At 40.5% G+C, this 13172-nt stretch overlaps 1 protein-coding gene across 1 annotated transcript in view; it reads right to left on the bottom strand.

Moving 5' to 3' along the window:
- Positions 1 to 13172, bottom strand: part of Rich (Guanine nucleotide exchange factor subunit Rich) — a 629630-nt gene that overhangs the window by 388401 nt on the left and 228057 nt on the right. Inside the window, exon 8 of the mRNA XM_067145638.2 lies at positions 3231 to 3374. Within this exon, the coding sequence (XP_067001739.2) occupies positions 3231 to 3374 (144 nt within the window). The remainder of the gene's footprint in view (positions 1 to 3230; positions 3375 to 13172) is intronic.

Below are 13172 nucleotides of genomic sequence, written 5' to 3' on the forward strand. Positions count from 1 at the left end.
ACCTCCTTATTCTCCCAGACATTCCTGAGAACCCGATATGTCCACTGCAGGCCTACAGCTCCAGCTGCCTTTATCATCTCCACTGAAATTTCATCTATTCCAGCAGTTTTTCCATTCTTTATCTTTCTTACTGCCATTTCAATTTCATTCATTGTAATTTCTTTATCCATTTCTTCGTCAACTAATTGCCTTTCCTGGTCGTCCATTGAATGACTGTCATCCGTTCTTATGTTCAGCAGCTTCTGAAATTACTCTCCCCATCTATTTCTTATTTCTTCTGGCTTTGTTAAAATTATGCCACCTTCATCCTTCACAAATCTGGTGTTTACTTGATCTCTCTTTTTGTTTCTTAAGATACCATACAGTAATTTCTTGCTGCCCTGCGTATCATCTCTCAATGTCTGTGTGAATAAGGCCCAGCTTTTCCTCTTTTCTTCCTCCACTACTTTCTTGGCCAAATTCTTTGCCTCCACATATTTTCTTCTACTTTCTTCATTCTTAGATGTTTTCCATGCTTTCCATGAAATTTTCTTTTCCTTCACTTTAATCTTTACCCTATCATTCCACCAGTGTGTTTCTTTGTCTTTCACATTTCCTGATGTTCTACCACACACCTTTTCTGCACATCCAACCAGTGCTTCCTTAAATCTTTTCCATTCCTCTTCAACATTCCCCACCTCTGTCCTGGGTACCAAGGGTATTATTTCCCTTTGAAATTCTTCTTGTATGCTTTTCTCCTTCAACTTCCATACTTTAATTCTTTTCTCTCTTCTTAATTGGAGTTTTTCAATCTTTCCAACTTTCAATTTTCCTATCACAACTCTATGATCTCCACCAAAGGCTTCTTCAGGCATGGCTGTTACATCTACAAGGTTCTTCCGGTGTTCTTTCTCTATGATTATATAATCAATCATGGTCTTTGTTCGTCTGTCTCCCCAGCCATACCTTGTAATCTTCTGACTGTTCTTCTTCCTAAACCAGGTGTTTCCAACAATCATTTGATTCCTCATGCAAAAATCCACCAACAACTCACCTTCTGGATTTACATTTCCATATCCAAAGGGCCCTACAACATCTTCCTTTCCTTGTCTTTTCATTCCAACTTGTGCATTTAGATCTCCCATCAATAGTACTTCCTTATCTTCTATCTGTCTCTCCCCTTCCTCTAAGAAGTCCTCTAGATGTTCATCTATGCAACCAGTTTGTGGGGCATATAACTGAAATAGATCTTTCACGCCATTTTCAAACTGGAGTCTCATCATCATCATCATCCTATCACTGACGTACTTTGTATATTCCAGATATTCTTGGATTTCTCTTCTAAGTATGATGGCCACTCCATTTTTTGCTTCAGGTCCTCCGCTGTAATACAGCCTGTATCCTTCTCTCAGAGGGATCTCCCCTGTACCCCTCTTCTTGGTCTCGCACAGTCCAAGTATGGCTATATCTTTTTCTATCATGAAGTCAACCAGTTCTTCTGTCTTTCACGTCAGTGTCAGTACATTAACTGTTGCAATTTTGATGTAGTTTGGTGCTGGTTGCCCATTTTTCACAGTTCACCCAGCACCTGAAGAGCTGCGCGTCGCTTTTAGCAGGGGACGCCCTAACCTTTTCCGAGGCACCATATCTGCTTTGTCCATATAGGCTATTGTTACGATGGGCTCGCCACACCCAAAGGCATTTTATACCTACTGCCAGGTTCAAAATTAGGCCGCCCCTAACATGGAGACAGACGCCTTTCGTAGCCGCTCCTCTGGAGTACAGACGCTACGGGTATGCCCCTTCCGCCATCTCCGCCGTACCGAAGTCCACCTTCTTCGCCGTAGATACCGTTGAGGTCTTCACTCGTAACCCTGAGCTGGGACCCATACCAGTCCCTGGGTAGGGCTGCCTCCGAAGAGGGTCCCTACCTGCTACATATTTACTTATATACACCAAAAACTATTATACAAACTGCACGTTCAAAACATAATTCCCCAGTTGGGAAGGTTTCTTTAAGGTTATCACCCTATACCAGTCTGCGACTGCATAGTTTTTGCAGCGGGAACGTTAGCCATGTTCACGACAGTGTCTTCACTCCAAAGCTTCACGCGCAAAATGCACCACCCACTGTAATACCAACTGTAGTCTCATAGATGGCATCAGAGTGCATGTAGCTGACCGAAGTGCAATTATACTTTTAGAAATAATAACACACAGTGTAACTATGTGATGAAAGGTTCACTTCTCCTTGTATAGACAGAGTAGATGACAAGTAGTCCAGGCGTCCAAGGTGCTAAGGCAGATATTATCAGGGTCCACGAGATACGAAGTTTTTATTAATCCAATACTTCAAATATAATAGAATTCCAGTCTCATCTAATCCTGGCATATCACAGCTCCGTACAATAACTAGGCCGTGAAGACGAGGTCCATAGTGGAATGAGATAATTCACCAAAATTACAAGTGCTGATGAGAGACACAATTAAAATACATGTTGCATAGACAGTAGATTATCCAAAATATATGACATAACAAGCGTATTTAGATTTATAACGCCGCACAAGAGGACAAATTGGGGCAAATATTCATTTATAGGAAGGGGAGTTAGGGATTGGAATAACTTACCAAGTGAGATGTTCAATAAATGTCCAATTTCTTTGAAATCATTTAAGAAAAGGCTAGGAAAACAATAGATAGGGAATCTGCCACCTAGGTGACTGCCCTCATTGCACATCAGTAGTGATTGATTGATTGATTGGACTGATTGATTGATTTATTGATTGATTGATTGATTGATCGATTGATTGATGAACTGCGTCCACCTAGGTATAATAATAATTACGTGTGGCTATTTCTAGTCAAGTGCAGCCCTTGTAAGACATACCCTCCGATGAGGGTGGGCGGCATCTGCCATGTGTAGGTAACTGCGTGTTATTGTGGTGGAGGATAGTCTTATGTGTGGTGTGTGAGTTGCAGGGATGTTGGGGACAGCACAAACACCCAGCCCCCGGGCCACTGGAATTAACCAATGAAGGTTAAAATCCCCGACCCAGCCAGGAATCGAACCCAGGACCCTCTGAACCGAAGGCCAGTACGCTAACCATTCAGCCAATGAGTCGGACGTCCACCTAGGTGAGAAGACAGTAACTACGTCACTCAGGTATCACACCTGACTCCATATCACACTCTTAAAACACTGGTATCCCTTCTATATCCTAGAATGAAAAATATTTTCAATGTGTCTTACCATACAGGGATTCACGGTAAGAGCACTCTTCACAAAATCCAACTGAATAACTGTATGCTTGAGCTCTGAATCAACTGACCCTCCAGGATCATGGTCAAGTTGTCTATTTACCATCCATAACTGATAGCCCTCAGCAGACCATTCCTGGAAAGCAAAAATAAAAATAACAAGAAATAATTTTTCGTTACGTATGCTCACTGGCATATCAGATTCAATTAAAATGAAACAGTCATTTTTTAATCATAGCTTTAATTAACATAAAATTGTGCACATCCTTAGTTCCAAATTGGAATATTCTCATCTATGCTATAGACACCAGTATGACTCATTAGAAGAATATCCTGAACTACAGATTGGATGTTCAAACCAAAGCAATAGCCAGTAGATTAGTGGTAGTGTGTCGTCTCGGATCCCAAGATCACAGGTTCAAATCTAGCAGAGGTAGTCAAATTTTTAAAGGGTACAAAGAAGTCCGTTCAGTATTTTGTGTCATATGATGTCAACATTTAAGAGATCTCTAATGAATATTTGCTGTTTACCCAATAAAATTAATTAAAACTCAGCCATAGATCATCTAACACAGATCTTTTTTCCCCTGTCATCTGGTAGAGTACAACATAACATTGAAATTGACAGGCAAGCACCCTAAATGGTGTCAAATAAAAAATATGCTCTCACATGATAATTGAGGTCATATGACTATACATTAAAAATCCTGAATGCAGCTTTCCTCTCAGCCTCCTTCCACATTAACTACACAGAATATTGTAAAGGGTTGATTATGCAATTACTTTGTTCTTTGAAACAAAAATCACCACCATAATAATGTACCTTAGTGAATTTCATTGTGGGAACTAATCTCAGTCCTTGGAAACACCATATAAAACACAAAAACTGTTATCAATGTGACACTGATTGTACATATTATTATTATTATTATTATTATTATTTTAAGTTTTTTAAGTTTTGCATCACCCTTAAAAGAAAAGAAAAATCCACAGCCTGTTTCCAGTCATTCGACCGGGTCAGGAATGGACTGAATGAAGCCCCCACCTAGCAACGAGGACAGGAATTGTGCCGACTGCCAAAGCCTGTCGTGTTCCTCTGGGGCAATGATTAATGACTGATAGATGAAATGAAAATGATATTGGAGAGTGTTGCTGGAATGAAACATGACAGGGAAAACTGGAGTACCCAGAGAAAAACCTGTCCCACCTCCACTTTGTCTAGTGCAAATCTCACATGGAGTGACCAGGATTTGAACCACGGAACCCTGTGGTGAGAGGCCAGAGCGCTGCCGCCTGAGCAACAGAGGCTTCCCTTAAAAGAAGTGTATCAGTGTTGTTTACTTGAATATTCATGTGCAGTCTAGAAAGCTTACCCGTAAGTTATTTGTGAACATAATCACATCTTTATATAGCACTACTTATAGCCAGAACATCAAACTCAAATGGAAGGTAATATTTCAAATAAGCATGTTCTAAAACAGGGTAGTTGTGGTCAATGATATCAAGAAGGACAATACTGACATTTGATTGTGTCCATGAAATATAACCGTACAAAAGTATGATCTCCCAATTTTTGGTTAGGAAATTTTTAGCGGACTGTATGGGTGTTGGTTTTCTGTATATTGCACAGGCTAGATGTTGGCTTTCTCTCTTCACAAGCACGTGCAGCAAAGGGAGTTCTCCCTCCACTGCAAACTAGATAATTATGAGGATGCTGATGAGAAGCTGGAGAAACCCTGGCAGCTTTTCTTCACTGCACGGTCACAGAACAAAAGTATGGCTTACATATTGCCATCTCCAGTATGGACTACTTAAACTTTTCCATGTAAAAACTGGTGACAACCAAACTTAAGGCGCTCTCCATGGCAACCCCATCAGTTTGTTTGAAACACATGCAATCTGCTTGGAAGTATGTGGCCCATAAGCGATGGCTGAAGAGAGCTGTGGTATGTAGTGGGAAAATTTTAGCTGAATGAGAAACTGAAGTTTTGAGCAGTTCATTGATAAAGAACAAAACATCAACATTGACCATCATGCCAATGCTATTAATATTTATCCCTTACAGCAGAGTTCCTGATGCGAGAGACCGTTTGCCCAATGTGTTCCTGAACAACATCATCTTCATCTTCTTCTCCTTCTTCTTCTTCTTCTTGTTGTCTCTGGGTAGGGTAGTGTACCAAAGCCCTCCACCTTACTCAATATTTCCACCATGCCTGATCTAGTACTTTATTGCTGTTGACTCCTCTGTTTGCAACACAGTCCATAACAGAGCTCCTCCATGTCATTCCAGGCTGTCCCCTAGGCCTCTTTGCAGTCTCTGTATCCATGAATGTTCTCTTTGGTATTCTCTCTCCTGGCATTCTCATCATGTGTCCAAACCATTTTATCTTAGCTATATCAATCTCTTCTTGAAGTTTATACACTTGCACGCTTCTCCTTATTTCCTCACTTTGTATTCTATCCTGTCTTGTCTTTCCCTGTATGCTCCTCAAGAACCTCATTTCAGCTGCTTGTATCTTACCTTGGTTCCGCATAGTCAACGTCCAGGCTGCTGAAGCATAGGTCAGTATAGATTTATAATAGGACGAGTATAAAACCTTCTTGCACTTCATTGGTACATCTTTGTTCCATACAATGTCTCTCACACACTGGTAGAAACTTGCACACTGCTATATTCTTAAATCAATTTCTCCATCCAAATTTCCATCTTGTGATATCACGCTGCCCAAATATTAAAAAATTTTCACTACTTCAAGAGGTTCATTTCCTATTTTTATCACTCCCCTGGATTTTTTCTGTTACCTCTTGTCATGATCAAAGTCTGATGATTCTGATGATGATGATGATGCTTGTTGTTTAAAGGGGCCTAACATCTAGGTCATCAGCCCCTAATGGTACGAAATGAGACTAAATGAAATGACAAATTAAAAGCCCAAAAACATCCACTGACCACAATTCAAAGTGTGAGGACGAAGAATAAATGGATGGATATGAATTTAAAACGATCAGTGGAACCGACCCGCAGTGCCTCACATGCACAGAAGCTGGCATACAACAATAGTATTACGGACCAAGGGACTGCTTCTGTAGCACAATAGTGAATTGATGATACCTGTAGTCAAAAGGGGTACAAAATCCAAGTCGGCGACCCCTCACAATGGTACTTAACGCTAGGAAAGTAGAACCATGGTATTTGTCATGTTGCGGTACTATTGAAGTGTAGCGAAGACTTCTGGTAATTCATACATTATGGTACTACTCACAGGTAATGAAATTCGCACATGTATTACAGACCTACACTGTTTCGCACATTGCGGCGCCATTTGCAGGCAACGCGAACCTATGGTGTTCATCACATAAGGGTACTAACCACAGGGACTCGTAGTATCCCATGGTGTTCCTCATATAGTGGGTACTAATCATATGCAAGCCAGAACCATGGGTTCCCTCATCCCATGTAGTTGCTCATATAGTGCTACTAATTACAGGTACTGTAAAAGCTGTCGAGCCCTCGTTTGCTACTAATCACAAACCTATTTCGTACCCAACATAGTGGTACTACGCGCAAGTAAAAGCGATCCATGGTGTTCTCCGCGTGGTGGTACTAATCACAAGTAGTTTCATGGTTCTAATTTGATCATCCCTTGGTCGCCCCTTTTAGTCGCTTCTTACAACAGGCAGAGGATACCATGGGTGAATTCTTCGTCTGCGTCCCCCACCCACAGGGGGTTGATCAAAGTCTTGCTTTCCGCAGTACCAATCTTCATTCCAAAATTTCTTATCTCCTTATTCCATAAATCAACTTGTGTCTGTTCTTCCTCTTCATTATCTCCCCAAACTATAATGTCATCAGCAAAGAGTATAGACTTTACTTGCTCGCCCATCATCTTCTCTTTGATATTATGTAGAATTCTATCCATGATGATAATGAAGAGTAAGAGGGACAATACACTTCCCTGTCTTAAGGCCGTCTCAACTCTGAACCATCTGGCTAAATGGCTAAATGGTTAGCGTGCTGGCCTTTGGTCACAGAGGTCCCAGGTTCGATTCCCGGCAGGGTAAGGAATTTTAACCATCATTGGTTAATTTCGCTGCCACAGGGGCTGGGTGTATGTGTTGTCTTCACCACTTCATCCTCATCAAGATGTGCAGGTCGCCTACGGGAGTCAAATCAAAAACAATCTGCACCTGACAAGCCGAACATGTCCTCGGACAGTCCCGGCACTAAAAGCCATATGGATAGGCCATTTCATTTTCATTTTCAACTCTGAACCATTCAGTTTGACCATCTTTGGTTCTAATACAGCTTTTGCAATTTTGATACAATGCTATTACCACCTGCATTGTTTCATTCCCAACCTGTGCCTCTGTCAATGTTTTCCATACCAAATTCCTTGGGACACTGTCATGTACCTTTTCAATATCTAGAAACGTTACTACCATGTCCTTTCCATATTCCCAATACCTTTCCATCATTTGGTGCAATGTAAATATTGGGTCAAATATGGACCTGCCTCTTCTGAATCCATACTGGTGTTCAGTCAATTTTCCCTCTACTCTATCTGTTATTTGTTTATCCAAGATTCTTTCAAGGATCTCAGCTGTATGAGGTATCATTTTCACTCCTCTGTAATTTTCACATTGCTTCCTGTCTCCTTTCTTGAAAATTGGTATAATGATCCCTTTCGCCCATTCTTTTGGAACAGTCTTTTGTCCATATCACACTGAAGGGTCTATATAATAACCGTAGACCAACTGCTCTTGCTGCTATTATCATTGCTATGGTGACCTCGTCAATTCCAGTGGCCTTGCCTCATTTCATTCTTTTAGTAGCCCACCCAATCTCTGCCATGGACACCTCACTTTACTTATCTTCCATCTGCACTACAACTCGTTTTTCAATTTCTCCTCGTACCGAGGTATTTTGCACGTTGTAAAGCTGTTCAAAGTATTTTTCCCACCTCTGCAATATATCCTGTTTCTGTGTCACCACTTTCTCCTCCTTTCTTCTTCTTCCTCATCCATACCCTTTTCCAGATTCTCTCTGGGTAGGGTAGTGTACCAAAGCCTTACTCGATCTTTCCACCATTCCTCTTCTAGTACTTTATTGCTATTGATTCCTCTATTTGCAATAAAGCCCACAATGGAGCACCTCCATCTCATTCTAGGACGTCCCCTAGGCCTCTTTCCAGTCTCTGTATCCATGAATGTTCTCTTTGGTATTCTCTCTCCTGGCATTCTCATCATGTGTCCAAACCATTTTAGCTTTGCTATATCAATCTCTTTTTGAAGTTTACACACTCCCACGTTTCTCCTTATTTCCTCATTTCATATTCTATCTCGTCTTATCTTTCCCTGTATGCTCCTCAAGATCCTAATTTCGGCTGCTTGTATCTTACTTTGATTCCACTTAGTTAACGTCCAGGCTGCTGAAGCACAGGTCAGTATAGGTTTATAATAGGATGAGTATAAAACCTTCTTGCACTTCATTGGCACATCTTTGTTCCATACAATATCTCTCACACACTGGTAGAAACATCCAGACTGCTGTATTCTTAAATAAATTTTACATCCAAATTTCCATCTTGTAATATCACACTGCCCAAATATTTAAAAAAAATCACTACTTCAAGAGGTTCATTTCCTATTTTTATCACTCCCCTGGATTTTTTCTGTTACCTCTTGTCATGATCAAAATCTTACTTTTTGCAGTACTAATCTTCATTCCAAAATTTCTTACCTCCTCATTCCATAAATCAACTTGTGTCTGTACTTCATTATCTCCCCAAACTAAAATGTCATCAGCAAAGAGCATAGACTTTACCTGCTTGCCCATCATCTTCTCCTTGATATTATGTAGAATTCTATCCATGATGATTGTTACGGAGTATTCCGTGGTAGTTAGAGGTGAAAGAAGGTGTGGGTGTGAACGGGTCTCAAGCTACGAAATTAGAGTTCATGTAAAATTTAACAAGGTTATATTTTCTTTATAAAATCAAAAAAATAACAAGCATGGCAGGTACAGAGTAGCAAGGCCACTATTCGAGAATGTACAATTACAGAGTTACCGGATGGGCTCCGAGAGCCAAACCCACAATACTTGAACAATTAGCCCAATTTTACAATATACAGGAATTCAACAAAGGGGCAGAAGACCCCAATCATGCCCAGGAGCACTTGCTCCAAAATTTCACAGTAAAGCCTGCTCGAGGCACACAGAAATCAAATTTCAAAAGAGCAATACGCTCTCAATGTTCTGGCCTATAAAAGACCACACCAAACTTGACTTTCAAGCTGTCCTCTAAGGACATAAACACAGGGGTAAGATACCCAACCTACTGAGGCCTATTAAATGAGAAAAGATTAATTACACGGCCTCTAAAATACCAATTTGAGAGGAGGCGAACTGCACTCCGAATGCATTTGTTTAAAAACCTAATCTGGCTCTAGGCCACGAATGCAAGGGCTAATCCCATACTACAGAGGTGACTTTAGAAAAGAACAATTTACATTGCATTAAGGAAGAATCGGTTGTGAGAAATAAGTTCACCTCAACACAATATGAGTGGGAGCTCGAGAGGGTTAAGCACTCTCTATCCCAATATGTAGCTTAAAGGATAGAATAAATACAAGGTATCTTTACATTTTAGGGAAAGTTACATGGTGGAAACGCTTCGGACCCGCCCCGAGAGCTAAACTGCTGAGCTAGCAAGAAAAAAAGTTATTATACGGCCATTACCTTATTGTTGAACTGCTGCCCGAAGAAAGAGGCGCTTCCCGCCCCTGCTAAGTACTTTACACACTAAAAGATGGAACAGAAGTGGCCCAGAGACCCCAAAATCAGCAGTTTATATACTCTCGCGGAAAGTTCGAGGCGTTTCAGGGAAGAAAACACCCACCCACAATCACTTTATTGGCTAGGGTACAGCAACATATCCCCGTTGGAGAAGATACACCTGATTGGTTAGAAATTAATTTTAAAAATTCGGGATTGGCTAAATACAAAACAAGGGGAAAGAAAGGGGTATACAGCCAACTTAAACAATAGCAGAAAGAAATTGAACAAGAAACAAACTTTTGAAATAAAAATTTCTCCAAAAAATAGTTCTTTCACTTCGCACTAGGGTGCACTATTGTTGATCTTCAGTAGTGTCCTCTAGAAGAGAAAGTTCACACTTATTACAATAGGGAAACAAAAATGCGTCGAAAACGACCCAGTTCAGAAACTACAACATTTCCCAGTAGTGACATCTTCTGAGAAACTTGAAAATTAATACCGTAGATCAAGTTCAGACTTCCTCCAGCAGAGGAGTTTCAATTGGCGCAAATTTTAAATAAGCGGCGTGGAGGTGTACCGCCCGGTACAATGATAATGAAGAGTAAGGGAGACAATACACTTCTCTGTCTTAACTCTGAACCATTCAGTTTGACCCACTTTGGTTCTAACACAGCTTTTGCAATTTCGATACAATGCTATTACCATCTGCATTGTTTCATTCCCAATCTGTGCTTCTGTCAATGTTTTCTATACCAAATTCCTTGGGATACTGTCATATGCCTTTTCAATATCTAGAAACGTTACTACCATGTCCTTTCCATATTCCCAATACCTTTCCATCATTTGACGCAATGTAAATATTGGGTCAAATGTGGACCTGCCTCTTCTGAATCCATACTGGTGTTCTGCCAATTTTCCCTCTACTCTGTCTCTTATTTGTCTATCCAAGATTATTTCAAGGATCTTAGCTTATGAAGTATCAGTGTCACTCCTCTGTAATTTTCACAGTGCTTCCTGTCTCCTTTCTTGAAAATTGGTAGACTATAATGACCCCTTTCGTCCACTCTTTTGGAACAGTCTTTTCTCTCCATAACACTCTGAAGAGTCTATACAACCACTGTAGACCAACTATTCCTGATGCTATTATCATTTCTATGGTGACCTCATCAATTCAAGCTGCCTTGCCTCACTCCATTCTTTTAGTGGCCCACTCAATCTCTGCATTGGACACCTCATTTTACTTATCTTCCATCTGCACTAAATCTGGTTCTCTGATTTCTCCTTGTACCGAGGTATTATGCACGTAAAGCTGTTCAAAGTATTTTCCCCAACTCTGCAAGATATCCTGCTTCTGTGTCATCACTTCCTCCAGTTCACATCCACCTGGGTTTTTCTTCTTTTTTACCCACTGGAATAAGATATTTTTTGTTTCCGGTTGTATCTTCTTGTAGATATTCAGTGAATTTTTGCCAGCATTTCTCTTTCTCTTCTTGAACCACCTTGGAGCAATCCTCCTTGCAGTGCCTGTATTCTGTTTTGCATTCTGTTGTTCTGTTTCTTAGCCATCTTTTCTAAGCTTGTTTCTTCCTTTTAACTATATCTTTATATAATAGTTGATGCTACCAATTGAACATCTCCCCCCAGGACACGAGGAACATTGGTCTACGTGGAAATCGCTGAACAGGCTTCGCACTGGGGTTGGTAGATCAAGAACCAATATGGTAAAGTGGGGCTTTCCTGGCACATCCAGGCAATGCGAATGTGGTGAAGACCAAACCACAGCCCATTTCATGAACTGTAGTAAGTGTCCTTTAAGTTGCACAATAGAGGACTTGATGGCTGCAACACCTAATGCCCGTGATTTGGCAAAATTTTGGGCAAACACTATTTGATATGTATGTCGTTAAGTACCATTATGCAATGTAAAATGTATGCTTCTGATACGAATAAATAAACTATATCTTTTACCCTGTCATTCCACCAGGGCATTTCTTGATCTTTCTTCCTTCCTGATACTCTTCCAAAGGTCTTTCCTGCAGACTCGACCATGACTGTTTTAAAGTGTGCCAATTCTTCTTCGACCCTTCGAATGTCTTCCTTAGGTATACCTGTTTTAATGTGTGTCTGGAACTCATCATTTATTTCCTTCTCCTGCAATTTCCACACCCTTACCTTTCTCTGCCTAATCTCAGTCATTTTTTGTATTTTTCCCATCTTTAACTTAGCTATCACAACTCTGTGATCTCCTTTGAAAGATTCATTTTGGAGGGCTGTTACGTCTTCCAACATTTTCCGGTAACTTTTCTCGACCAAAATGTAATCTATCAGAGTTTGGTTTTGTTATCCGAACTATATCTTGTTATCTTCTGACTGTTTTTCTTTTGAAACCATGTGTTACCAATGATCAGCTCATTTCTTCTACAAAAGTCTACCAAAATATCTCCAGCCTTGTTTCTCTTCTCACATCCAAATGGACCTATAATCTCTTCATCTCCTTTTCTTTCCTCATCTACTTGGGCATTCATGTCTCCTATGATCACAACTTGTTTGTCCTGTATATGGCCTTCCAGATATTCAAGGCATTCCTGTAGATCCATATCTGTGTTTCCTGTTTGTGGGGCATAACCTTGAATTATATCTGTAACACCAGTTTCAAGTCTCAATCTGACCTTAATCAACCTGTCATTTATGTTTTCCACCAATTCTATGTATTCCTTCAGGTCTTTTCTAACTATGAGACTGCACCATTTTTTACTTCTCTTCCTCCACTATAGTATAAGGTGTATCATTTCTTTAGTTTCCTCTCACCTTTCACTTTCCATTTGGTCTCAATGATTTCCAGCAATGCTATAACTTTGTCAACCATAAAATCTACATTCTTCCACTTTCCCTGTTAAGTGTCACTACATTGATAGTCGCTATCTTGATGTATTTGGTTGCTGGTCGTCCATTTCTCACATTTCTCCCAGCATCACAAGAATTGCACATCGCTTGTGAGGAATGCCCTAGCATTTTCCGAGGCTTCAGTACACTTATCATATAGACTTTTATTATGATGGGTACGCCACTCCCAAAGGCATTTTAGAGCTACTGCTATCCTAAACTTGTAGGCCGCTCCTAACATGGAGAACAGACGCCTTTTGTAGCCGCTCCTCT

Source organism: Anabrus simplex, chromosome 4 (assembly GCF_040414725.1).
Source record: "Anabrus simplex isolate iqAnaSimp1 chromosome 4, ASM4041472v1, whole genome shotgun sequence".
Lineage (NCBI taxonomy): Eukaryota > Metazoa > Arthropoda > Insecta > Orthoptera > Tettigoniidae > Anabrus > Anabrus simplex.